Below are 25,039 nucleotides of genomic sequence, written 5' to 3'. Positions count from 1 at the left end.
GGGACATGTCTCAGCAGTGAGTTGCGTAAATGCAGAAAGCAACAGCCAAGTGACAGATCTCCCTTCAGGCCTTGTGATCGCTCCAGTTGACTATCCTCTGATCCTGGATCTTTTCAACTGGAGCAGCGGCCAACCTCAATTTGTAACAGACCGTAGTCTGATCCTTCGCAGCGCGGCATTACAAACTTTTTCACAAGTCCTCCTTAGCTGTCCAAATCAGCAGTGATCACACATTACTCTGAGCAAAGAGAGGCAGCCAGACAGAATACCACCAGAGCCTGAATTGAACTGAGCCAAACCCATCGACTGAAGACTTTGGGACGCAATGACAGTCACTGTAAACAAAGACTTTCCAGTGGAATCTAATCAAAATAATGTAAATTTAGCAAAGCCGCATTAATCATTTTTTTTAGGAAGAAAAACAAAAACACCCACACTCCCTTTTTATTCTGTTGTGATCTCCTCCAGCTCCCGACAAAAATATCTGGATCTTCAGTCGAGCCTTCTAAACGCTCAACTTTTTGTATCAGCCACTTGATAACATTGTCTGTCTGATGTTTGGTGCTGGGCAAATAGTGTACAGTGGATTTATCAAAGCTTTTTGTGGTGGAAACAGTTGCCTACAGGGATTCTTCAGAGCTGCTCAGACTCAGACTATCAAGTACATTTGCCAGCCATGAAACAAAACAATGTGCTTAAAGAAGCTTGAAGTGGAGACGAAATGAAAAATGCCTCTTTAACCCTTTTGGATCAAATCCCTGGGCATTTTGTGCACCTAATTAATAATAAATGCCAACAAAATGACCAAAAAAATCAGTTTCTTCATATCTTGTATAAAGATCTAATCATGTTTTCTTCTTGTAAAACAAAATATGTGTGCTTACGTAGTCTAGTACCAACCAACATCAACCCATCAATTAATCTGCAACTTTTGGTGTTTTAGCCGCACAGAGCTAAGATTAAGTTAGCTAGCTAGCAACAGCATGCTACTTCGGTTTTTCTTCATTTCCCCACAATACAGTGGTTATGGGCCAGGGGGCTAGAATTTATTCACTTTAAGGAAAGTAGTGTGTGTGACAGCTTCACATTATCCGCAAGACATTTTACAGTGGACTGTTTCAGCAAGTGACGTTACTTGGAGCATACAAAGGGTTTCGTCTCTCTCTCAGTGATCGGTACTACTATCCTGTTGGCTAACACCATCAGGGCCTCACTGTTATGACACCCACTTTTCAATGATCAAACATTTGTCTTCATTTCGTCTTCATTTCCAAAACAATGTGGCTGAGGACTAATTCATCCATCCATCCATCCATCCTCATCTGCTTATCCAGGGCTGGGTCACAGGATCAGCAGGCCAAGCAAAGCACCCCAGACATTCCTCTCCCCAAGGCATTCCCAGGCCAGACGAGATGTATAATCCCTCCAGCGTGTTCTGGGTCTGCCCCGGGGCCTCCTACCAGTGGGACATGCCCAAAACACCTCCAACGGGAGGCGCTCAGGAGGCATCCTGATCAGATGCCCAGATCAGGGGCATAATTCATGCATTCATTAGTCTAATTCATGCATTTATTTATCTCTCCCTTGTCCTCCTCCTGATGTAATGCTGAGGAAGATGCAGGTGGAGCCAGTAGTCTGTTGTAACTCCACATCGCACTTGACTCTAAGCACGCCTACCTTTAGCGGCCCCGATATGATTTAAATTTGCTGTTACTGTACATCGATCAAATATTCAGTTTCATTGGGTAATACGTCACAGTATAGGGGCTAAAAACAGTTTAACTCTCCTTCTTACTGGGATTTTAACGCTAATTCATCTTGATTTCATGACTGGGAGCAAACTTTCATTTTTCACAGTAATTTGATTAAAATATCAACATCTTCTAATTTCTTTTTTTTTAGTTTGAAGATTGCACCTTTTCTCCAGGTCATCAAACTTACAGACGACAGTAATTAGAAGTTTATCTGACATCTTCATCTAAAGCATATATAATTCTAAGAAGTAGGGTGGTTTGTATATTCAATTAAATTTAAATGTGTTAAATAAAGTTGTTTGTTTTGTTTTTTAATTGCATTGCTTACTAAATTTCTGACATCCTGACATGCCTACTTAGAAGTGTGCTTTCTGTAATGATAAAAATCTTAAAATCAAAAGTATCCATGATAAAAAAAAAATGACAAACTCCACTTGCTGTTTGTTGTTGTTGTTTCTGCGGAAAAGTGTCACATCTATGTGGCAAACACCGAGCATGTTTACTTTGTGAGTGTTGACACAGTGAGGGGTAATCCAATATTGTGGCAATATTATGTAGCATCAAACAAACACATCTCACAGTGGAGGTAATTAAGGGTGATGGCCAATTGACAGCTATTCAGGTAATTATGAGGTGGAACTTCAAAGTCATTTATATACCTGTCTCTGTCACACTAAAAATACACAGCACCACAGCATTCAGTATGATGCCAGTTGTTTGTTAAAACTGTAGATAGAAGCATTACCTTGTGCCGTGTGGAGTCATCTATTTTGACTTCTTGCAGGAGTCTCCTTGAAAGCGATACACTGCTGTTCTGATTCACAGCCTGGTTCACTACCTCTGATCCACGCGGGCCACACTTGTGTTCCTGCCTGCTGGGTGTCGCGCTGGGTGAGAGGCAGCGTGTGGGGGCGATCCCAGCTGGTTCAGCTCTCCCACTGAGAGACTGCATGCCTGCGGTGGATGGACTGAGCTCTTTTGGTGCTGTATGTTCCATGTTATGAGATTCAGGATGGACTTCAAATTGCACATCTAGAGCTGGACTGGGAGATCTGGGAGTAGCAGGGTTGGATTCAGCACTAGTCATTTGATGCTGGAACGTGGTGTAGCTCTTATCCTGAAAGAAAATACAGGCAATAAGTGAAAAATGCTGATTTAAAATGATTGTAAGGCTGCATTCGCACCAAATCAGGCGTTGCAGCGATTAGCCGCAGGGTTGTGCTGCGGTGTGGGCATGTCACTTAAATGGCCTATTTGTGGGGGAGTGGAGGGTAGAGACTAACAACAGAAAGTCAGTCTCCACATCTCAGTATTTGTCTTCTGTAAGTTTGTTTATGTTGGTATGTGGTATCTTTGTTGCCACAAAAGACACACATGAACGCACACAAGCAAAGCGAGTGTACTTCTTAGAAGGATAGTACACACAAGCTGCTAAGTACATAATTTGTTTCTTTGATCTTTGTTTCTGATCCTGTTCCAACTTTCCACCACAGACCACTTTTCAGCATCCCCTGTGACCCCACCACCACAGCCTAGTCACTACCCACAATGCCTTACAGGAACAGTGTGTACCATTTAGGGGGATTTAGCGGCATCCAGCAGTGAGGACTGCAGATTGCTGTTGAAACTGCTCCTGGTTAGAATTCCATCATTGTTCAGGAGGTTTTTACCGGGAGCCGAATTATCCGTAGAGGTCACTTCCTTTCCAAAACAAACAGACCAGGTAATTAAAACTGAATAAAGCATTTTCATGTTACAAATCAATGTTTTTCCGACACGTTTCAGCTCACTACAGACGGCCGGCTAGCCCAGGTCCTGCTAAAGCGTGCTTACTTTTTCTCTGATAACTCAAGATCCAGACATTAAGGCGATTTTTACCGGGAGCCAAATTATCCACAGAGGTCTTTTTCTCTCCAAAACAATAACACAACATGGTTATAACACTGAATAAAGCAGTTTAACAAAAAAAAATTAAAAATCTCTGCAGACGATGACCTGCTCTCTATGATGATAAAAATGGCTCATTTGCAGGTAACAAAAAAAACACAGATTTTTATTTCCACGTAAAAATACACAAAGAAGACATACTTATTAATTCATATTTTATTTCTGCCAATACATCCTCCCAAACCCTACACACTGGACCTTTAAGCACACTGTAAAAAGGATGATGGCCTAAGCTAATATGGTAGACTGTTTCTAATGTTTTCAGTGTTACCTGAGCAACTTTAATGTTGTGTTCTGCCATTCAGATTGACGTGCACTTAATGAAACATGATAATGAGATGGCAAACAGTCATTGGGATTGACCAGGTGTTGGTGGCTTAGCTTTAAAATTAACCTCACATTTACAAAGGGTAATAGCATTCTCTTTAAGTCTGCTAATCTTTCCCACCTCCAGATCCAAAGTTAACACTCAGTGATGTAGTTCACCAATGTGTCGCCTACCAATCAGGTTACATAACACACACTGCACATACAGACACAGTACATGTCTCTGTCCAACATTAAAGAAACACTTCGCTGAAAACTTTTGAATATCAAACACTCACCCCTGTAGGCTTGAGAGATACATGATTCTGAAAAGTTTGTAACTTGCTCATCCACTAAGGACGGCAGCTGGATTCACAACAGTAACAATAGATTCCAATGGTGACCCAGTTTCACAGCAGGGGGAAAAAAGAACGCCCATGGAAACTTTACAGAAACTCCTGCAGCAAAAACACTTCTGAACAACACAGATAAAACCAAATGACCATTCTTAGAAGCCCACAGTAATGTACGTGTACTAGATGCACATAAACAAAGAGCGGCACATTAAAGCAGGACAATTATTCACATTGAAGAAAACATGATTTATTTCTTTTTTTTGGACTGAACTGAGCATACAGTGTGTGGACAGAGCACGATGATACTGAAGTTTCTGTGGACATTTTGATACACTGGTTTGCAGTGAAACTGGGTCACAGTTGGAATCCATTTTAACTGTTAAATCAAAGCCGACTACAGCTGCCATTGTCCAACGAAGGAGAAAGCTACAAACTTTGCAGAGCCACCATTTAAGCCTACAGGCGTTAATGTTTTATATTCAAAACAGATTTTGGAAGGAATGTGACTTTAATATCCTGCACCAGCTCAACAGGTAAAAAATTGGCATCAACAAGACCAATAGCAGATCGCTTGATTTAAAATGTCAGTTTGACAAATAGATATATCAAATTTGAGTAAATTTTTTTCATTAACCCTGTTGTTTAAGGAACTGAGACATTCTAATTTAAAATGCAACATGCTGTAATGCTATATTTTCCCAACATTCACACCGGCTTTTGCCATTCTCTATGAAACTAGAGAATCACAATTGTGGGATACTTACAGCCAGATTGCCGGCACACCTACACTTTTTAAGTTCATAATATAGACATTGTTTCTCATGAATTAAACTGTTTGAAGCTTTTGCTCAGAGCTGCAATCGCTGTCTCTTTATTTCTTCCTTATGCTGTCTCTTTCTGAGGCGTTTTCTTTCATCTCTGAGCTTTGTTTTTGGGGTGAAAGGCTATTATAATCCCCTCGAGATTTTTATCTCACCTGCTCCATATGTTATTTGTTTTCTCTTTTCTTTCTGTGCTTTATCATTCTCATAACTGCAAGTGAATAAACAATTGCGATGCTACCGCACAGCCCATTCTTTCAATTATTATTGAATTAAAACAACTGTGTTTCCCTGAAGATATAACAAATTTTACATTGGTCTATTGTATCTCATACATTTCCAAATGGCTTATACATTGCAGGTTCATTGCTTTGTTTTGTTTTTAATATTTCTCTATGTTTAAGAACAAACGTTAGCACAAAAGAATGGCATGAAACTGATGCAACACCTTGAAAGATGATATTGCTCCAAGTTGAGAAATGAGCAACCTGCCATAAATGAATGAAAATCAAAATCGGGCCAACTGATGGCTAAACAGTCTGATTTATTACTACAGCCATGGCAGCAGAATACGGTGACTTAGTCAGCTAAAGCTTTGAGGTAGAGCTTAGGTGATTTGTCAGAAACTGTCCCACAACCTGTGTTGCATGTCTTGCACTTTATACTGTGCATCTATTTAAGCAAAGTTGGCATCCATAGCTTTAGAAATATGTTGCATGTTTCATTTATTGCCACTGCTAATGGCAGTGTAGCGGCAGTCGGTCAGTTTTATCACTTTTGTCAGGTTGAGGGTGCCTTTGGAATCTTAGACCTCCACAGTAGTTACAATGCCATTTTTTTCCATGCACAAGTCTATTTTGTGTACACAACTCTTTCTGAAAGTCTGTTTTCTTTCATATATCCTCAGACAAAGACTTCCTGCTTTCTTACAGAGAAGATGCTTCGCTGCTAGCTTACATTCTTTTGCTGATATTCTTGTTTTTCATTCATTTTTGAAGGACGCAGAAGGCTGCAACTATTTAGGTTTCAACACTTAAAACTTCTTCAGTGCTGCACAAGTATGGCCTACAAACAGCGCAAGCCTTTTGCTGTGTTCTACACTGAACTACAGTTTTTCCAAGGTTGTCTGGCTCGCCGCAGATGGGTGCCTTGCCCAGCTCCTGCTATTGTGTGCTCACTTTTTTCTCTAATAACTCAAGATTCAGACACTCAAGAGGTTTTTACCCGGAGCCAAATTATCCACAGAGGTCTCTTCCTCTCCAAAACAATAACACAACATGGTAATAACACTGATTAAAGCAGTTTAACATTAAAAAAAAATCTGTGATTTTCTGACACTGCTCATTGTGAAGGGGCTGCAAACTAGGGTGGCCAATGCGAAAACATGGCTGGCCCTATTGTCCAGACCCACTCCCTATGTAGACAGGCTTATTCTAAGGTAACAAAAACACACAGTGATTATTATTTTCAGGTAATAATGCGCTAAAGAAAACCTACTGATTATATTATATTCCATTTCTGCTGATATAGCCTCCTAAATCCTACACACTGGACCTTTAAACACACTACAAAAAGGATGATGGGTGATGGCCTTACCACCTACAGTAACAAACCTCAGATCAGCTCATGCTGGTTAGCTTTCATAAACTTCTCCAGAATACTGCAGTGCAAGAAACTAAGATCCACCAGTTAAAAGTGAATGTGGAGCTGAATGGACTGTACTCCTTTTGTACTACTCATACTCCTTTACCATGGGCCATGGACAACATGACTAACACCTACAAGACAACTAGGAAACAGGAGGGCTGTCAGTCAGGAGAAAAACTGTTCATCTTTTTTAGCCTACTCTCTGTGTCAAGCTTCTGCTTCTTCTGCCAAGGACAAGAGACAAGTGGAAACAAAACAATGACAAGAAATAACAGAACAGACCAGAAACCTTGAAAGGGTGCCATTTTAGCCCACGCCTTTGGAGAATTTAAAAGTTTCAATCGAGTCAGTCCCTCCAAACTTTAATTCTATGAATGTTTCTTGAGCTGACAAGAACTATGGCGGTGGTGGCGTGGCTTTATTTAAAGACTGATTTCAATGCAAGCAGCTATCATGTAGTGATTGTGTCTTCTCTGAATATTTTTGCACTGTATTGAAATGTACACCAATGACCCTGCTGTTCTCAGTTGCTTGGAAATGGATGTGCTGAAAAAAGGGCAACTTGGGTCTTTTGTTTTACTATGAAATAATTACAGACCCATCTCAAATCTTCCCTTTACTTGCAAAAAAAATCTTGAGAAAGAGATTCAGCTCAACGATCATCGAATCGATTCAGGTAAAACATTCATTTTGATCCAGCTTGACCTCAGTCTGTGATACTGTTGCTGATACATTGGTACAGTCCTCAGTTGGTTCAGATCATAGTTTGAGGGCAGGGGCTATGTTATTGTAACTGGGAATCATAAATCTGAGTTGATCACTGTGACGTGGAGTTCCCCAGGGTTCAATTCTGGGATCGCTTTTGTTATATTATTATTATTATTATGTTACTCTAGGTCAATTCATACATGGCAATAATTTGCTCGTATTAGATATGCAGATGACACTCAGATTTACACTTGGCAATGGAGGGAAGTGGTTATACCCTGGTCAGTGCAGCATATTCTTACTCCCAGCTTGTCAAATGCTGATGCTTGGTCGATGGCCCTACACATCAAACAATGACACTCTAGGTACCCCTCTAGCATCACTCTTGACACTCAGGGACAATGTGTCAATTTCCACTCATTGCACGCATTGGGCTTTTTCAAAATAAACTTCTGTGTACACAGGAAATGTATAATTTCCACTCAGTAAATGCATACTGTTTGTTTCAAAATAAACTTCCAACTTTTATTGAAGGTTTAAGGTTTATTACATTTTTAGGCTTATTTCCTCAGGTTTAGGCAACAACAGTACATAGTTATGTTTAGAAAAAGATCATGGTTTGGGTTAACATAAGGAGGTCTTACTGACATAAAGTCACATGACGTGCGTGACATACATCATGTGACTCACATCATGTGTACGTTGTTAAAATAACTCACTGCTGATATTTGGTTTAACACAGGAACCAAACAGCAGTTTCTTGGGTGAAAGTCCTGTGAGTGTTTGACCAACCTCTAACCTACTCAAATTTTCTCACTCTTTATACTCGGCAGTTGCTCACACCGTATTATGATGATCAGGCCTGATGCGCTGCATAAGGACAACATAGGGTGCCTCGGTATGTCGGTAATGTTAAAGTGTTGTAAATCCAGCATTTTTTTCATTCACGTTTTCTGGCAAACCATCTTCCTCTTCTTCTTCCCTGCCCTTGCTAGGGTATTGCTGCATATGTTGGCTCTTATCACCACTAGTTGATCAGTGACAGGACTGTGTATTGTGTCACCCATGTGTGCACGTATGCATCCTATTCTGTGAGACCTCCTCATGGAAAACCAGCTCCATAGCACCACTGGAGGTCAAATACTCTGTAAAGAATCCTTAAACGAACTTTCTCAGTTGATGTTTTTCATCTTCACCCAATGGGAAGATGTTACAATAACTTTAAGTACCCCACAATATGTTTCCACCACATCTGGGGCAATATGCAATTTGCAGCTTTGTGGTCCACCACAAATAGCCTTGCTCCATCAGCCATCATAAAAATCTATTACAGAAAAACATTTCGGCATACTCTAGCCTGTTGGAGTGTGGTTTATACTTGAAAAAGTTGTGGTTATCCAATATATGATCTTTGTGGACACCTGACAGAACAGCCATTGTGTCCTTCTAGAAAAACTGTGTTTTCAAACAAGTGTGGCTCACATTTTCCCCTCTGAAGAATAGTCACTTTCAAAATGACTACCATCTCACAGAGAAGTTGTAGGTGGGAAGCCAGAAAACATAAAAATGCCCTTCTTTTTGCTGGTAGTTTCAAAATATGGTGCATTGCACTGGATCAAATTGCTTACTGTGGTTTCACAGAATGAAATTACATGCCTCTATCCTCAGCCTGTAACCATAGTTCATACCAAGTGATGGGAGCTGATTTTAATGCGTTAATTTGAAAAAGTGCTCATTTAAACACCCAACTCAGACACATGTTCAGTGTTATTTAATTGTGAAATGTTGTAACAATTCATTTTTGTGCATTAATGCTCAGCTGTTTAATACTGTTGCTATGACTTAATTTCTGAGAATGTTGATTGACATTATCTAGAAAGTTGCATTTGTGGTTTTCACATGCAAAGGCGGAGGGAAAAAATGACTACCTCTATAAACTATGTAGCTATAGGCATGGTAATTTCACTGGTAACAGCAAGTGCATTGTCCTTGGACAGCAGGTGCGGCAGGTCTTCTGAAAAAAGAAAAGTACACAATATTCTACTAGTCAAAGCCCAGGCAATAATTTTCTATGGTGGGTGTTTGTTACTTTAGGAAGTGTTTTGATGGCTCATTATTAGGGCAGTGTTTGAAATCAGCGTTTGAAAAGGCTACATGATAATTTGCCTTTGAACAAGGCAACCTGTCTCACAACCTGTGTGTGTGTGTCACATCCTCCCTACCTTGCCAAAAGCAGCTTACTTTTATTGTCCTCTGTCTTTTTTTGTTTGTTTGTTTGTTTGTTTGGGGAAGTAGTACCAGGAGGTACTGCAGATGATAAGTTAATAATAAGCTATTTTGGGCTTGTTAGCGATGTAAAATGGCAGCCAATGAAAATGAATTGTTTGTGCATGTTTAACAGAGGTGAATATGGACATGAAACTATTCCCCTAACCAAAACGTGATGCAAAATATAAAAAAAAGTATCAACTCTAGAGCTTTGTAGAAGACAAAAAACTGCAATTAAATTACCAGCAATTTACAAAGGTCATAATAAAAAGAATCACCTTATTTCAAACAGAACCAGCTTTATACTGTGTTTCTTCACCCTGGTGTGAGCTCTATACATGCACATCTGCACATACACACAATTACAATGGAAAATGGTGAGTCTTAAGAAGAGCTGAGTTACTAAACTTAAAACCTGACATTTACTATCAATGTTTAAGAGAAGTTTTTTCTCCTGTTGACTTGATCTGGAAATATACTGATATAGTTAGATGTAGTCTATGTTTGGTACCTTATCCACATCGTACAGGAATGCAGTGTGTGGATGTTATCAACAAGTTACAAAATACACCATCAAACATCAGATTTGAAGAATGCATGCAATAGATATTGCTAGTCTCTGTTTTTCTTTAGGTTTTTGTGTTTTAGGGTGGGATTTGTATTTAACATGGTGCATAGAATACATTACTTTGAGCCAAAGAAACTGTATTAAAATTAAACTAATCAGCTGCGCAACAAAATGAGGTTCTTAAGTCTGAATTATCAGACTTATTATAAAGTTTTAAATAAGTAAAAGCAATTAGCATTTCTTTGAAGATAGTAATCATTATACTCAGTTCAACAGTTTAATTTCCCTGCTCAGCATAAAGAAAACTACTATTCTTTATTATAAGTCTCAGAACCATTAATAAATTATCTGATGATAAATAACCCCTCTGACCTTCGACGTTAAAGTATTCTGAATCTGCGGTAAACTGTAACTAATCAAATTAAACTGAATCAAATTAAACTGTGGACATAATGTCAGAGGAATATATCTTGTGTCAAAACAACATACAAGATGCACGATGCATTTCAAATGCGTGTGCATTTAAATTACAGTGTGCATGTGTCTCTCCCCGAGAGCAGACGTACCTCATCACTTTCACTGCCGATAAAGTCATCCTCAGGCTGGGCCTCGTATCGCCCCCCACTTTTGCTCTGAACCTGATCATCTCCCATCTCCATCTTCTCCTGGTCGCCCTGGCCTTGCCCTCGTTTGGGTGAGTGTGGCTGGGATGAGAAAGTGAACACCTCCTCTTGCAGAGTGAGCTGGGGCTCGGACCCCTCATTACTCTCCCAGCTGCTCCAGACCTCCAGGTCACATGACAAACCTGGACAGATCGAGCAGGCAGGAGACTCGGCTGGTATGGGGGCAGCTCCTGAACTTTCCTTGACGGGAGTGCAGCTACGCTCATCTAAAATAAAAGAGCATAGAACAAAAACAAGACGGTTTTAACCCAAGGAGCAGGAAATTCCTATCGAAACATACATAGTTGCATATGAATGTATTTTTAAAGAGGCTTTGATTATACAAACTGTATAATACATGAATAAGTCTTTCAGAATACACATAAAGGTCTGAGAAGAAGACCGAGAAGAGAATAATGATAGGCATCTCATCACGGTGAGCAATAAATCCTTTTCTAATTTTTCATCATGTGACTAATGTCATTCTAATTTCATCTGATCATATGCACATAAAAATTCGCAATAACAAGATGCAATATTATAATGAATTCCACTGCTTGCCAAAAGAGAACATTAATTTCTCTAGCACTGACATTTTTGTAGGTTTTGTTAATAGCCCTGCAATGCTAATGCCTTAATGACAATATAACAATATAAACAACATAATCAGGAGCGAGAACAGCAGTTTACTGCAAAGTTGTCACTCATGAAATGACAGCTCTGTCCAAACATCTTTAGAAATCTCACTGGCATATTTTCTAAGCAAATATTGTTTCCATGCGACTTTAATCATTCGGTTTCCCACTTTTGTTAAAGCAGAAATAGAAAATCTTAGAGCAGTGTTACAATTTCTGACACTGTGTACCCGAATATACGGGTACAGACCCTTTAAACATTAAATGAAAGTTGCATCCGTTCATGTGTGCGTGCAAGAAGGCGTACTGAATCCTTAAACTCTACGATAGGCATGAGATCAAAAGAGGCACCTCTGTCTGAATGAGTGAGCACATTTGAACCTCTCGACAGTATAATCACTTTCTCTAATTGCCCACTGTGTGGCAAACCCTGGGCTCAGGAGATGTCCCTCTGACTTTTATTTAATGTGCCACATTACCATTAATGAACTAACTACTTTCCGTCTGTGGGCAGGGCTGCAGCAAAGGAGCTTATTGCTGTGGAGAAACATCCATAAATGAGCTTTCAGAGCACGTGCGCTCATTTTGTGAGGACAATGCCGGTGTAGGTGGGTGTGTGTGCGTGTGTGTGGCGGTGGTGGGGATGGGGGGATTTTTGTGGGCTGGAGTAGGAGTAGGTACTCCTACAAAAAAATCCTGCAAATGGCCTTGACGTGGGTTATGCAAAATTAAAAAAGCGGAACAAAAGCGATGGTGTATGCAGCATAGAATGAGGCTCATTATAATTCATGCAATATTTTGAAGTGATTTAATTTATAAACTAAGAGTAGGAATAGGTATTTTTCTCAAGTATAAAGGAGCTACTTGGTAAAATCAGAACATGCAAAGGAGACACCAATATCACTCAATATGCATATTATTCTCTTTTGTTCCATCCCTTGCTGTCTTTTTAGACCTTTCTAACCATCACTCAGTCTGAAACTGCACACGTCTTCCTGCTGCTGCTGCTGCTGCTTCCTGCTGTCATGCTCCCTGTCTGTTCGCAGCAGATTTGAACCTCACCTGCTGTTAGGTGCTCTGTTTTTTCTTTTAGGGTCAGAGGTTGTTGCTTGCTCTCTTGCCTACTGTCTGGAGGAGTGCTCTTCTCCCCGGTTTTACTCATCTTTCTGCTGCCACCAGGTGCAGCATCTGGAGAGGCTGTTAACCAGAAGAACACCTAAATCATGGTGCAATCACCAAATCATACTATGTATTCCAACAAAGTGGCTTACTCCAGGGCTGAAAAATAAAGCCAAGGCCTAAGTGCCAAAAAATGCAGTTCCTTGAATGGCCACTTGAGGCTGGCTACAGAAGTGCATCAATCCACATAGACCCCCCATGTTAAATTGCCCAACTTTACAGTGTAAATAAACATTTTGAGAGCCTGATTTAAAAAACAAAAACAATATAACTAAACAATATAACTATATATTTATATAACTCACTCAGTTAAACATTATTAAGGCTTAAAGTTCTGCATAATTAAGTCAAGTAAGTGACAGGCTGTCTGCGAGGCTACAGTCTATGAGGCAGATCCATCCCTGCCCCACCACAGCTCCACACTTTCCTCTTAATATGGTCACTTCTGGCTCCAAAGAACCAAGATGCTGATGGGTAAAGGCCGAACTCAAGGCTTCAAAACAGAAGTCCACCATAGACTGCAAAAATAATGGACATAGCTACTGTAATGTCACCCATTGGTTTGTGGACCTCCACTTTGAAGCCTTGAGCTCGGCATTATATCCGTCACCATCTTGGTTTTTTGGAGCCAGAAGTGACCATAGGTGAGAGGCTGGTGCTGTGGGTGAGCGAGGGGTGGATCTGACTGAGAGGCTGAGGACACTATTAGCAGGCAGCCTGTCACACAAAGCAGCTCACGCTTAATTATGCATCATTTTAAGCCTTAATTAAATGTAAACCGGTAAGTTATATATAAAATGCACCCCCATACAGCTGCCATGGATGGGAAAATAAGCTATAGAGACCAAAACTGTTTTTTGTACCAGGCTGTAAACATGTTTATTTCTGCTGTAAAGTTGGGGATTTTAACATGGGGGTCTTTGGGGATTGACTGGATTCTGGAGTCAGCCTCAAGTGGCCAATCTAAGAACTGCACTTTCGTATTGGCTTCCTATTTCAGTCCCCGAGGTTGCCGCTCAGTGTCCACAAACCAAAGGGTGACATCACGATAGTTATGCTATTATTTTACATAGTCTATGATTCCAACTTACACAGGGCACCTACAGGTATGAGCAATGTATACTGAAGATTTGTGAGGATCTTTTTATTACCACTTTAAATTTGAGACCAAAGTCACAGTGAAAATACACTCTTTTCAAATAAACACTGATGTCAGTTCAAAATGAACGGTAAGGCAAAATGACCCTGATGATACTCTCTGTGCTTACATCTCAGAAAAAAAATAAACTAATGAGAAGGCTGGCCAGCAAGGTCGTAGTTTAACGAAGCAGACTCATTGCGTGAGCTAAAAACATAGAGGAGGTGAAAATAAGGGCATTGTGTGCATGCAGGTGTTGAAGTCATTTTCTCCGTCAAAAAGATTTTTTCCCATGGTGCCAACAGCGGAAATTCTCACAGTGATGTGACTTAAAAACATTTAACACCCACTGAATCTGAATTTAGGACAATTTTATACTAATCTGTATTCAAATTTTTACACTTTTAAGAACAGAAGCCCATTTTAAACTGCCTGTTCAAGGCTGGAATGTCATCATTATTCCACCTTACCATTTTCTATAAAAGGTACAATTGCAGAATGGGGGAATAAAGATGCCTTGTCGGTAAGCCAGCAGCAGAGATAGTAACAGTGCTGAATCAACATTTGTGTAAAAGAGACAGCCGGCAGGACAGGACAATGGACGGGATGAGTGTGATGTTTTGACGATGTGTTGTGTGTAGCAGTAGTTAGCAGCTAACTCAAAGAAGATGAACAGCTGCTAAAAATGTCAGTGAATTGGGAAAACAATAAGGTCGGGGAGCTCCTTACCCTCTGAGCAGAGAGCAACACCAGCCGCCATACAACAGGGATGATAAATGATTGTTATTGGCATGTTATACCTTTGCCATTGTTTAGAAAGTGCTGCTGATGCTTATGTTATATGTCACACTAGAGGCTTGCATTGTTGTGTTAAACATCACACCTGTCATGCCTCTCTTGCTTCCAGGACACTGGCACGCTATCTAAAACCACAAACAGTGGCCGCATGATGCCTACATTGATTGGTCCTGTATAAAAAAGCATGGGCGGCTAAATGAAGGGACTTCATAGCAGCCCTGTCACACACTTGCTGTGTAAAAAGGGCTGGAGAATGTAAGGTGCAGTGCACAAAGCTTACCTGATGATGCTAGTCTCTCTCTTCCAGCACTGCAGACTCGCAGCTTCTTAGATCCCAGTTTGTCCAACACTCTGTCTTTTGGGGGATGGGGCTGTAAACTGCCAGGTGTTCCTACATAGAGTACTTTCACCATTAGAAAAGCTTTATAACACAAAACAGTTGAACAACAATGTTATTATAGCCTGCCAGAAGCATATCTGTGAACTGATTATGCACTGTGAAAATCCCTATTAATGAAGGCATTTCACTAACTGAGCTTCTTACATTCATTCAGTGCAGAGAGAATACATCCAGCTACATTATGTTCAGCTGAATTAAGGAATTTTAATCATCATTCAGTCATGCTCAAAGGATGTTGTATTACCAACTGTAAAAGCTGTTATTAGGTGCTTGGGAGAACATACTCTGTCAGAGCCGGGCTCTTGTTCTGTTGGTTCACATGTAATGCTTTTACCGCTGCACAAGAATAATCGAGTGCATTCTTAAGGTCAAGAAGAGCAGTAATGAGAGGAAGTCAGTGTGCACTTTTACAGAAGGCAGTTCACTTTAAGTCACGCAGCTATGAAAGCCTGATCTGCATTGATGCACATTATGCTCACATGCAAGAAAATAAAAAGAAGCTGAGTGATTTTCATCTATTAAGATTCTCAGTCACCCAGGTCATAAGATATTTAGAGGTACTAGACTCACTTACAAGTCCTCTAACTCCTTGTTCTCTGTGAATTGGAAAAGTTGGTATCGCTATACATTTATCATTTACATATCATTTAGGTTTAGAAAAATACTCTTTCATGTCAAAAGATCAGTTAATAAAACTTTCCCTGCACACCAAAAAGAGCAACGCGAAACAACTTCACAAACCCAACACTCCATACTCATACATGTTTTTGCTTTGTTGACATCTTGTTGTATTCCAGCTCTGAACTCAGAACAATCGTGGGGGCATAATGACCACATGAGGGTTTGGGCAGTTGTGATATTAGTTAAGTTGAAACCGCCTATAGTCATTATGACTTTCCAGGTCAAATTTATAAATCACACCAGCCAGTAACTACTTTGGGTGGCTGTCCGATAATACCCGCTCACGGCATAAGACTCTGGATCTAGAGTCCACTTGGAGGGTCAGGCGTTCTGCCTGATCTTCAGACCCTACATTCAGACGATATACAATAGACCAGACGTCTTAGTTAGTCAGCTCATGAGTGCAGGCATGCATGTGGGTGTGCCAAGCGTGTGGTAATGGTCCTAGATGTTCTTGAGTCTGGAAGAGAGACAAGCTGAGTAGAGGTACTTGTTCCCATTACTTCATTTATCCCGATGAAGTTGAACTTCAGCAAGGCCAGCTTCATGTAACAGGGTAGTTTCCTCATGGTGCCTAGGGCGGGCCGCATATGAGGATGCTCTATTGGTGAGAGTGAAGTTTTTCATTGAGAGAAAATGACTTTCTTTTTCACATAATGATTTTAATGTGCACGCAGGACCTGCCTCAAGTAGCCAGCTGAAAGCAAACAGGTTACCAAGAGGCAGTGTATCATGGGAGTAGAAGAAAAGAAACAGAAGTGAACACTGTAGGCGGACTACTTGATTTCCATAAGCTATATTCCATATTCCAAAATATTTAAACAGCATTTGTGTCGGAATGATTCTGTCCAAAACTTTTTAATCCATTAAAGCAGTTTATCACTGTAACTGTGATCACCATAAGCTGTTCCCACTGTATCTCCTTAATAAACAATCATGATTCCACTTGTGCAAAAATGTGAGAATAGAAAGAAGGTATTGCTCTTTCCAGATAATATTTTCTAGCCACAGGGCTGATTCTCTGGAAGTTTTCCAAAATATTGTCAGCTATATTTCTGTCCTGATTTCAGCTTCTCTTTAGTTCATTTTCACATTTTCTGCTCCTTATTCCCACCTATCAGTCATTTGGTATATATACTGGTCCACCAACTCACTGTCTTTGCCAAATTGTCTTATGTGCATAATGCCTCCCTGCCAACTCCCTTTCTGGCTCTGTTTGCCTTCACTGATTGCTTACCTATTATTGACCGTGCTTTTGAACAAAGACCAAGTAATCTGCTTTTTACGATATCTGCTCTACCTCTGCATCCTGCGACATGGTCCACATTACAGCTTAGACTAAAAATATAACAATGTCTTTCTTTCTGTCCTCTTCTTTCCCATTATCAGCTTCCATGTTTGCTGCTTCTTATTGGGGTCCAGAAAGAGTAGCAGCTCCCATATTTGGCCAGATAACCAGAAGACGGTTGGCATGGAAAGCACATTCAACACAAACAACAAGTTGGACCCAGATATGTGCAGCACCTTGTAGAAAAATTCAGTCAATAGCCAGCTTTGGTTAAATTTTCCTACACAGCCTTTCATCATTAAATATAAAGTCCATATTGTGATATGTTGAAATGTCATTCTTACTGGTTAAAATGTTAATTGAATACATCTATCAAACAATTTTGACATGTTACAAATATATTTTTACATGCAATGATTACATTTAGACTAGTCAAATCTGATTTACAGATATCTTTGATTTTATTTGAGATATCAGCAATTCCTTTTTTATTCGTAAGAGTACAGATAAGTACATTTCCACATGTTGAAAAAAGATTGTGACAAGTGGAAATGTTATTCCCCATTTCAGATATGTCCGACATATCAGCAACCATGTCAGATACGTGGGCGTCATATCATTAGAGTACAACAAAGCCATTGGTCGACTTTTAAATTACCATACATTTTGGATATGTATGTATGCATTTATGATATCTATGATGATAGAAAATACCCATCCCTGGATGCAGACTGGCCAATTGTTGCATCGGGCCGGCTCAGACCAGGGTCCTATAACAACACAACTGTGCTCCATTGACTCTAATGCGGTCATTTCAGATTTCCTTCATTTTCAGGCTGGTTTTGTGGATTTGGAGCTAAATGTTGTGCCCTGGGCACGTCGTGTATTAATGATACTCGTTACCTGGAGAGGTTGGAAAAAGATATATGTTTCTTCCCTGTTCCAAAACCCCAAATCAAACCCTGAAAAGTGTAGGGTTAGCTAGCTAGCTACTGAAGATATAGCCTACTGAATGTATACACATGCTGCTTTTGCTTTTTAATGATTATAACAGTGAAACAAAGGCTGACCCTGCTGTACAGAAACCAGTGAAGGGAAGCAGGGAAACTTTGCTGATATTCAACCAGCTGTGTGCGCAGATGAATGTTGTTTGACTTCCCCAAGAGATCCCTGCCCGTCCGGCGGGGGAAGGCCGGGTGCTGGCAGTGGCACGGGGGCGAAGCCCAACACCATTCATCTGCACACACTGTGATGCCACACAGCTGGTTCAATATCAGTGAAGTCTCCCTTTATATTCATTGTCTTCTGTGGCGATCAGCAGTGATGTGATGGTTCACTTTTACACTGTGATCTGTAGCCTATAGTTCGGCTTTAGCTTCTAACTATCTTTGTCTTTTTAACCTGTTGTTGCTGCTGAGTCAGTTTGACATCCTGGATATATCCTTCAAACACAGACTGTAGACCCCTCTGTCTGCTTCTCTCTGGAATCACTCTTTCAGTTTTCCAAAAATATTTTAATATTTCTTCAGAGAGTGCAGTTAGTTACAGTGTGGGCTCCATGTTTTCTCCGACAGGTTGTCGGACCATCACAAAGGGGCGGAGCTTAGCGAAAGGTCAATTCTAGACACTCTGATATTCTAACAAGAGACAATTCCAAGCTGACATATCAATAATTTAAGTCTGACTGGTAAGAATTGAATTTTAGCTATCTAGATTTCCATTTATGATATCTGTAATGCAAGAACAACTGTACATTGTTATTCCACAATGAACACGGCCACTAATGGGAACTGAGTTGTTTATACCAGCAGCTGATATTTCCAGTGAGAAGTGAATTGCTGATAGCAACAGTTAAGATTTTGACTAATGAGAAATTAATTGTACATATCTTTAATCAGAGTTACTAGTCAAAATTACATTATGAATATGTTGAATGGCTTGGAATTCTAACTAGTCAAAAAGCAGTTGTAAAGCAAATCTTAAAGGGCTTTCCATAGACCAGGGCATGTACAGTTGTAGGAAGTATGCACACCAGATAGAACAACACTATAAACTCCATTCCAAATTTACCCTCAAGAGGAATGTGGGACGGCTCTCTGTGTGATAACTTGTCACTCAGCTTGACAATGCTCTCACTTTCTGCAGTAACTTTTTGGTTCATTCCACTGGACGGGGTTCCCTGTGGGGAACAACAGAAGAAGAAAAACAAGTTCAAAGACAACACGTTCTGTTTTGTACTTATGGTAATGAATAATATAAAGGGATATATGTTATAATGGGATTCATGAAATTACCGTATTTGAGATAAAGAGTGCACTTCTATCCACTCCGTCTGAGGCTTCACTGTTTTTTCTCCCAGTTTGAAAGGGTAGCCCTGAAGCCCTGGAGCCGGGGGCTGTGTGTAAACCACCCTGGGGCCTGGATCGGCGATAACTGGCTGGTCTGGCAGTGGTAGACTGATCAGGAACTGCAAAGGAATTCCCATTATACATTGACCATTAGTGATTTCTGCTGTTTGGATAGGATTTTCTCTCAGGCATTTCCTTACATCTTATGCTCATACATATTCTAAGGGCACTTCTACATGTATGGTTTGGTAGAGTCTGTGTGTTTTGGGGGTGAAGTTTTAACATTTTTGCATTTTTCATTTGGTTTAGTTAGTGTTCACACTGTGCTATTTCAAGCGCACAAAACACTGTCAACACATGAAATGGTCCCAAGTGAGACACTTCCTGGTCTCACAAATAATCAAGCAACACCAAATTGATGTGTTCTGAGGTTTCTGGTCTTGCTATGGTGCTTCTGTCAGTTAAATATTTAGATGAAGGCGAACAATATGAGTAGCTGACACAACAAGAAGTTGTCAAGCATTTAATTCCTTAAATGAAAAGGTACTGAAGGAGAAGGCAGGCACTGATGAGAAGAGATTATGATATGATGTCCTTGTTACCCAGATGACGAGTAAGGTATGGTCATTGTAAGTTATGGATTAGCACTGTGTTTTGGTTCACTTCCTATATTAGTGCCAGATGGCGTTCTCACCTAAAGTAAAACAAACCTTGGAAGCGAACCAAGACCCACATTTTCAGGTAGACCAAAGTTTAGCTGTTTGCACCAGAGTTCAAATGAGCATCCACACCGACCCCAAACAGACCAGACGATCTGACAAATGGACCAAACAGCTCAGGTGTGATCGCACCCTGAATAAAAACACAGCGACTACACTTTCTAAATTCTTGGACTTCAACTACCTGGCAAGTAAGGCTGAAAATTTTAAGCAATGTCCTTGATCTGTTGTCAGTCATGTCAATGATCAAGTAGCTACTGCAACTTTATTTCCAAAAGCCACATCCCAGCTGGCCACCAATGTTGTTAGATGTTGATATTTGATTGAAATTAGGTGGTGACATTGGGTGATCAAAGTTCATTGTCAGAACAACGTCTAATGCCAACGCCAATTTGACGTAGAATGCTGACGACTAATGACGTTGATAGTTAGTTGGTTTTAAGTGTTACAGCACTGCTGTAACTTGTGTTTTTCCTTGTGTTTCTTTGTGTTTCCCCTTCCCTGTGTTCCTGTCTGTCTTCCTCCCCCTGTNTCATTGTCAGAACAACGTCTAATGCCAACGCCAATTTGACGTAGAATGCTGACGACTAATGACGTTGATAGTTAGTTGGTTTTAATGTTACAGCACTGCTGTAACTTGTGTTTTTCCTTGTGTTTCCTTGTGTTTCCCCTTCCCTGTGTTCCTGTCTGTCTTCCTCCCCCTGTTTAGTTTCGTCTGTGGGCTAGCATGGGCGTGGTCCCCCTCCCTGGTTTTCTTGGTTCCTGGCTCTGCTCACCATACTCACCTGCCTCATAAGATCATCAACAAGTGGCAGATTACCTCACTGCCAACTAAGATATTCTTATTAACTTTTTCCTTGTGTGTTTTTTCCGTGTTGATAACCTGTCAGGATCATCCCTCTCCTGCCAGCTTAACCTGAACACCAAGCCAGCTTCCTCTCAGCCTCCTCCCTTCCATCCAACGGACCCCGGACCATGACCATTCTAATTTCTTGTGACAATAAACCCTGTCATCATCTCCATCCTGTGTCGGGTGCTTGGGTTTTCCTCGAGTTCCTAACATTAAGGTGTGTTGTCAAGTGACCAAAATCCCACCAAATGCCTTCCAAATGTCTCATGCCAACGTCATCTTGAGGTATAATAACAACGTTTAGTTGTAAGGTATGGAGAACAAAACCTCTGCAAAATGTCACAATGTTAACATCCACATAATGTGACACTGTTACATTGTTACACATTTAAAATATCATCAACCTGATTTTCATTCCAACGAAAATTAATGTCTGTCCGAAGAGGGGTCCAGTATCTTTCTGATATCACACTGACACCCGGTGCCAGCTGGCATAGTTCACATAGATGAAAAATGTAGGCTTAAAGCCAGTTCAGTGTGAAGGCCTCATACCAGCATTTAAAAGATCAGTGAGAAGCCGCCTAAACGCTATCTACAAAGCACTTTCAAAGCTACTTTTTTATGGTATAAACTTTAAAAACATTCCTTTTTTTATACTTTGAATTTGAGCCTACTGATTATAACATGCGATATATGGTTTAGGTAGAATATAAATTGGACTCTACTGCTGAACTGATTGAGCTGGTGTTTTTCTTTAATCTATCAATCTGCTCCATAATCATCATGTAAAAATAATGGGCTCTGGAGGGAGTCGTGATAGGACCGCGACCTGACCCTGCTGTATCTGTGCCAGGGCTCATTAGGACCACCTCCGCTGATGCTAACAGAAAAACAAACTTTCTGTCTGATCCTCATCAGAGCAGAGAGCAGACACTTTCATTCCGCAAAACACACAGGATCGTCGAGATGATACAGACGGCGCTGAGTTGGATGTACTGAGAGGGAAGAAAAAGAAGACACACTCCTTTGAAGCAGCAGATTTGACACTCAGAAAATGACCCATGTTTACAGTAGGAGTGAGTAAATTTCAGTTCACTTCAGATCTGCAGAAGCCTGTAAAAGAATGTGGTAACAATAGGGAATAAAATGAGATATATGATAGTTGATAGGAGTAAAAAAAATATTTTGAGCAGTAATTTTGATTCATGTCACTTCATTGACCTTGAAAAAGGATGTCTTTGGTGTAATGGTGTGTAAGATAATCATGGTTAGTTAGCTGCTGCATGATAAAAACTGCTGTATCTTACTTTTAACACTTTGTGACAGATTGGTACTGAAGCAACAATATTCACCAAGCTACTTGGTCACAGTTAAATTGGATGCCTACTTTAATAGCAATCATTTTAATTATGATTAGGAATGTTATGCTAATAATGCAGATGCTAATTATGAAAAGCTATTCCTTGTGCGTGGTTACTGCTCTCCTCTATGGGCACTGCCAGTTGACTAAACATGACTTAGACAGCTGTCAGAACAAATAAATAAGCGCTGATAAAAAAAGGCCACAGAGGCGGCGGAACTGGATTACTGGTGCATGTCTTTTTATATGAGGAGATAATTGCAGCTCTCTGAGTACAGGTGAGGTGCAAATGAACACAAAAATGAGGACCACAGGAATTTCATACGAGGAAAACAAATCGATTATCATCGCAGTCTCTTCGCAGAAAACAATTTGTCCATGTGCGACCATTTCTGCACCATGACGCTTCTCTATTTATATTATCTGTTTCACTGGGGGGTTGTGGCTAATGTCTTGTGTTTTATAAGTTGAAACTCACACCTTTAGTATATGTGCCGTAAGTTACAGCCTGTTGTGATGCATTAGAGAAGACATGCATTAAATGGACAAAACAATGTGGACACCTGATTTTTAAACTTATATGTGAGTATTAAACATTTTAAAACCATACTACAGCACAGTCACCAGAAGAAAATGCTGGCATTGTTTCTGCAAACCACAGATACGTTACGGTTGTATGTTTCATATGTATCATATCAACATTTCGAAAGTGACGTAGATCTTTTTTTTTTTCAGTTTCATTTGGATTTATCACTAAATGAAATGAAATAAAAATTCAGTCAGGAAGACAATACTTTTCATGCTCAGGCTGTAAGTTTCTTTCTCACCCTGCCATTCACTCCTTTCACATATGCTCACTCACTATCTCTAGGTGTCACTGTCTGGGTAGGTCAATTAAATCATCAGCTGATTTACAATCAACCAATAGCACAGTGACAAACCTTCTCTGTCAGCCTATCATCTTACTGCGCCTCTTTTTAACTATGGATATTTCTCTGCCATAGTTCTTTCTTGCTGCTGTTGTGCACAACCTCCACCTCCCCATCACCAACCAGTCTTTACGAATTCATCAGCCTCATCTGCCTCAGCAGTCAGCAGCCACAGAGTCATCAGCCACTGCCACCACCACCAGTGTCTGGACACCATGGGGGGATTTATCCTGCTGCGCAGATATCCCTCAATCACAAAATATCTCCCTCTGACATATTCTGTATTAAGTATTATCTTTACTTCATTCTTCTGTCTCTCCTGATTGAAAAAAAATTTCCTTTGCTTTTGACTCACTTTTTGGGTTATTTCTCTGTTTTATTCTCTCACTTACCAACTGAAAACAGAGGTACGTAATATAAATTTCATGTCATTTTAACAGAAACATACTTTCCATATTGTTTCAGCTAAGATTTAACATTGTTTAGAGGGCAGCCTGGATGTAAGGAAAGCAATAAAAATATAATATAAAGTAACATAGTTCTGATTAGATGTATTTGAGCCTGGGAGGTGGCCAAGTAGCAGAACACTGACTTCTGCGTTTCCAGCCGTGACTGTGCCACCAAAACTGGGTATTTTAAGCCAAAACATGGCCTTTTCTGAGCCATAACCAGGTGGTTTTGTGCCTAAACATCACCACACGTTAAACACAGTGTTGTTGAAACGTAGGCAGACACATAAAGTATCTACATGTCCGCTGCATATTTATTTACAAATATACACATCTGTCGTTTGTCGAAATGTACAATGCCAAGATTAATTATGGTGATTGGTTTGGGTATTCAGACAATGCTCTTTTAGGCTCCACTCTAAACCTTTCAGATAAATGCTGTGCAGTAAAAACTAGGAGTGCACGAAAACTATCGGCCGATAACAGGAATTATTACATCATTCCGATAAGTCCGATATCATGACGAATAGCCCCGATAACATATATAATTTTGTCAGCACGGCAGTGCCCCGCTCCCACTATGAGACCTGAATGGCCTGCAGTGAATGCTGCGTTCAAGTGACGTCGGCATAATCAGAAAAACTCTCCCTGACTGGGAAAATTCAAGAATACCCCCTCATGTCGGAAAACAACTCGTTAACTCGGTCATAATTTCACACAGACGCACACACTCTCTCTTTCACACACACACACACACACACACACACAGATGCGCACACTCTCTCTCACACTTTGCACGGTATACTGGTACCAACGGTAGACCACGGCACTAAAACTCCACAGTACATATCAGTGTTTCCGCTACATTCATTTAGCAGCGGCGTGTCGCCGCTGCTAAATTATTGCCGCCGCTGCTGCTCCGTCAAAACATTTTTGCAAATGCACCACCACTCTGAGACATCTGTGCACATGCATAGCGCAGCAGCCAGTATAGTGAGGAGAGCAGCGGTGAGGGGAGTGGGGAGTGGGGGAAGGCTCCCATGTAGGGATGCACCGAATATATTCGGCCGAATATTGCAAAAAAACACACACATTCGGTATTCGGTGGAATAAGTGAAAAGCAAGGCCGAATAATAGCGGCGTGTTTTGATAACGCAATCAAACAGCGTGCGGTGACGGACAGAGTAAAATGTCGGCAGTGTGGCGATAAACAGTAACGGCGAATCCC

The 25,039-nt window shown here is 40.5% G+C and overlaps 1 protein-coding gene across 5 annotated transcripts in view; it reads right to left on the bottom strand.

Moving 5' to 3' along the window:
- The window catches only part of cfap20dc (CFAP20 domain containing), a 45,231-nt gene that overhangs the window by 16,064 nt on the left and 4,128 nt on the right, over positions 1–25,039 (bottom strand). For 3 of the 5 annotated variants that reach the window (XR_007569463.1, XM_050038217.1, XM_050038219.1), the window contains exons 8-13: positions 19,451–19,623; positions 19,227–19,335; positions 15,068–15,178; positions 12,735–12,869; positions 10,942–11,264; positions 2,500–2,871 (exon numbers count right to left, since the gene is read on the bottom strand). Coding sequence is in view for 4 of the 5 variants with exons in the window: in XM_050038217.1 (XP_049894174.1) it covers positions 2,500–2,871; positions 10,942–11,264; positions 12,735–12,869; positions 15,068–15,178; positions 19,227–19,335; positions 19,451–19,623 (1,223 nt within the window). In the remaining variant the exon portion in view is untranslated. Of the gene's footprint in view, positions 1–2,499; positions 2,872–10,941; positions 11,265–12,734; positions 12,870–15,067; positions 15,179–19,226; positions 19,336–19,450; positions 19,624–25,039 lie in introns of those variants that run through there. The other 2 variants (XM_050038218.1, XM_050038220.1) reach the window with 2 other exon arrangements.

The sequence above is a fragment of the Epinephelus moara genome, chromosome 24 (genome assembly GCF_006386435.1).
Source record: "Epinephelus moara isolate mb chromosome 24, YSFRI_EMoa_1.0, whole genome shotgun sequence".
Taxonomy (NCBI): Eukaryota; Metazoa; Chordata; class Actinopteri; order Perciformes; family Serranidae; genus Epinephelus; species Epinephelus moara.
This window is presented reverse-complemented; position numbering and strand designations above follow the sequence as displayed.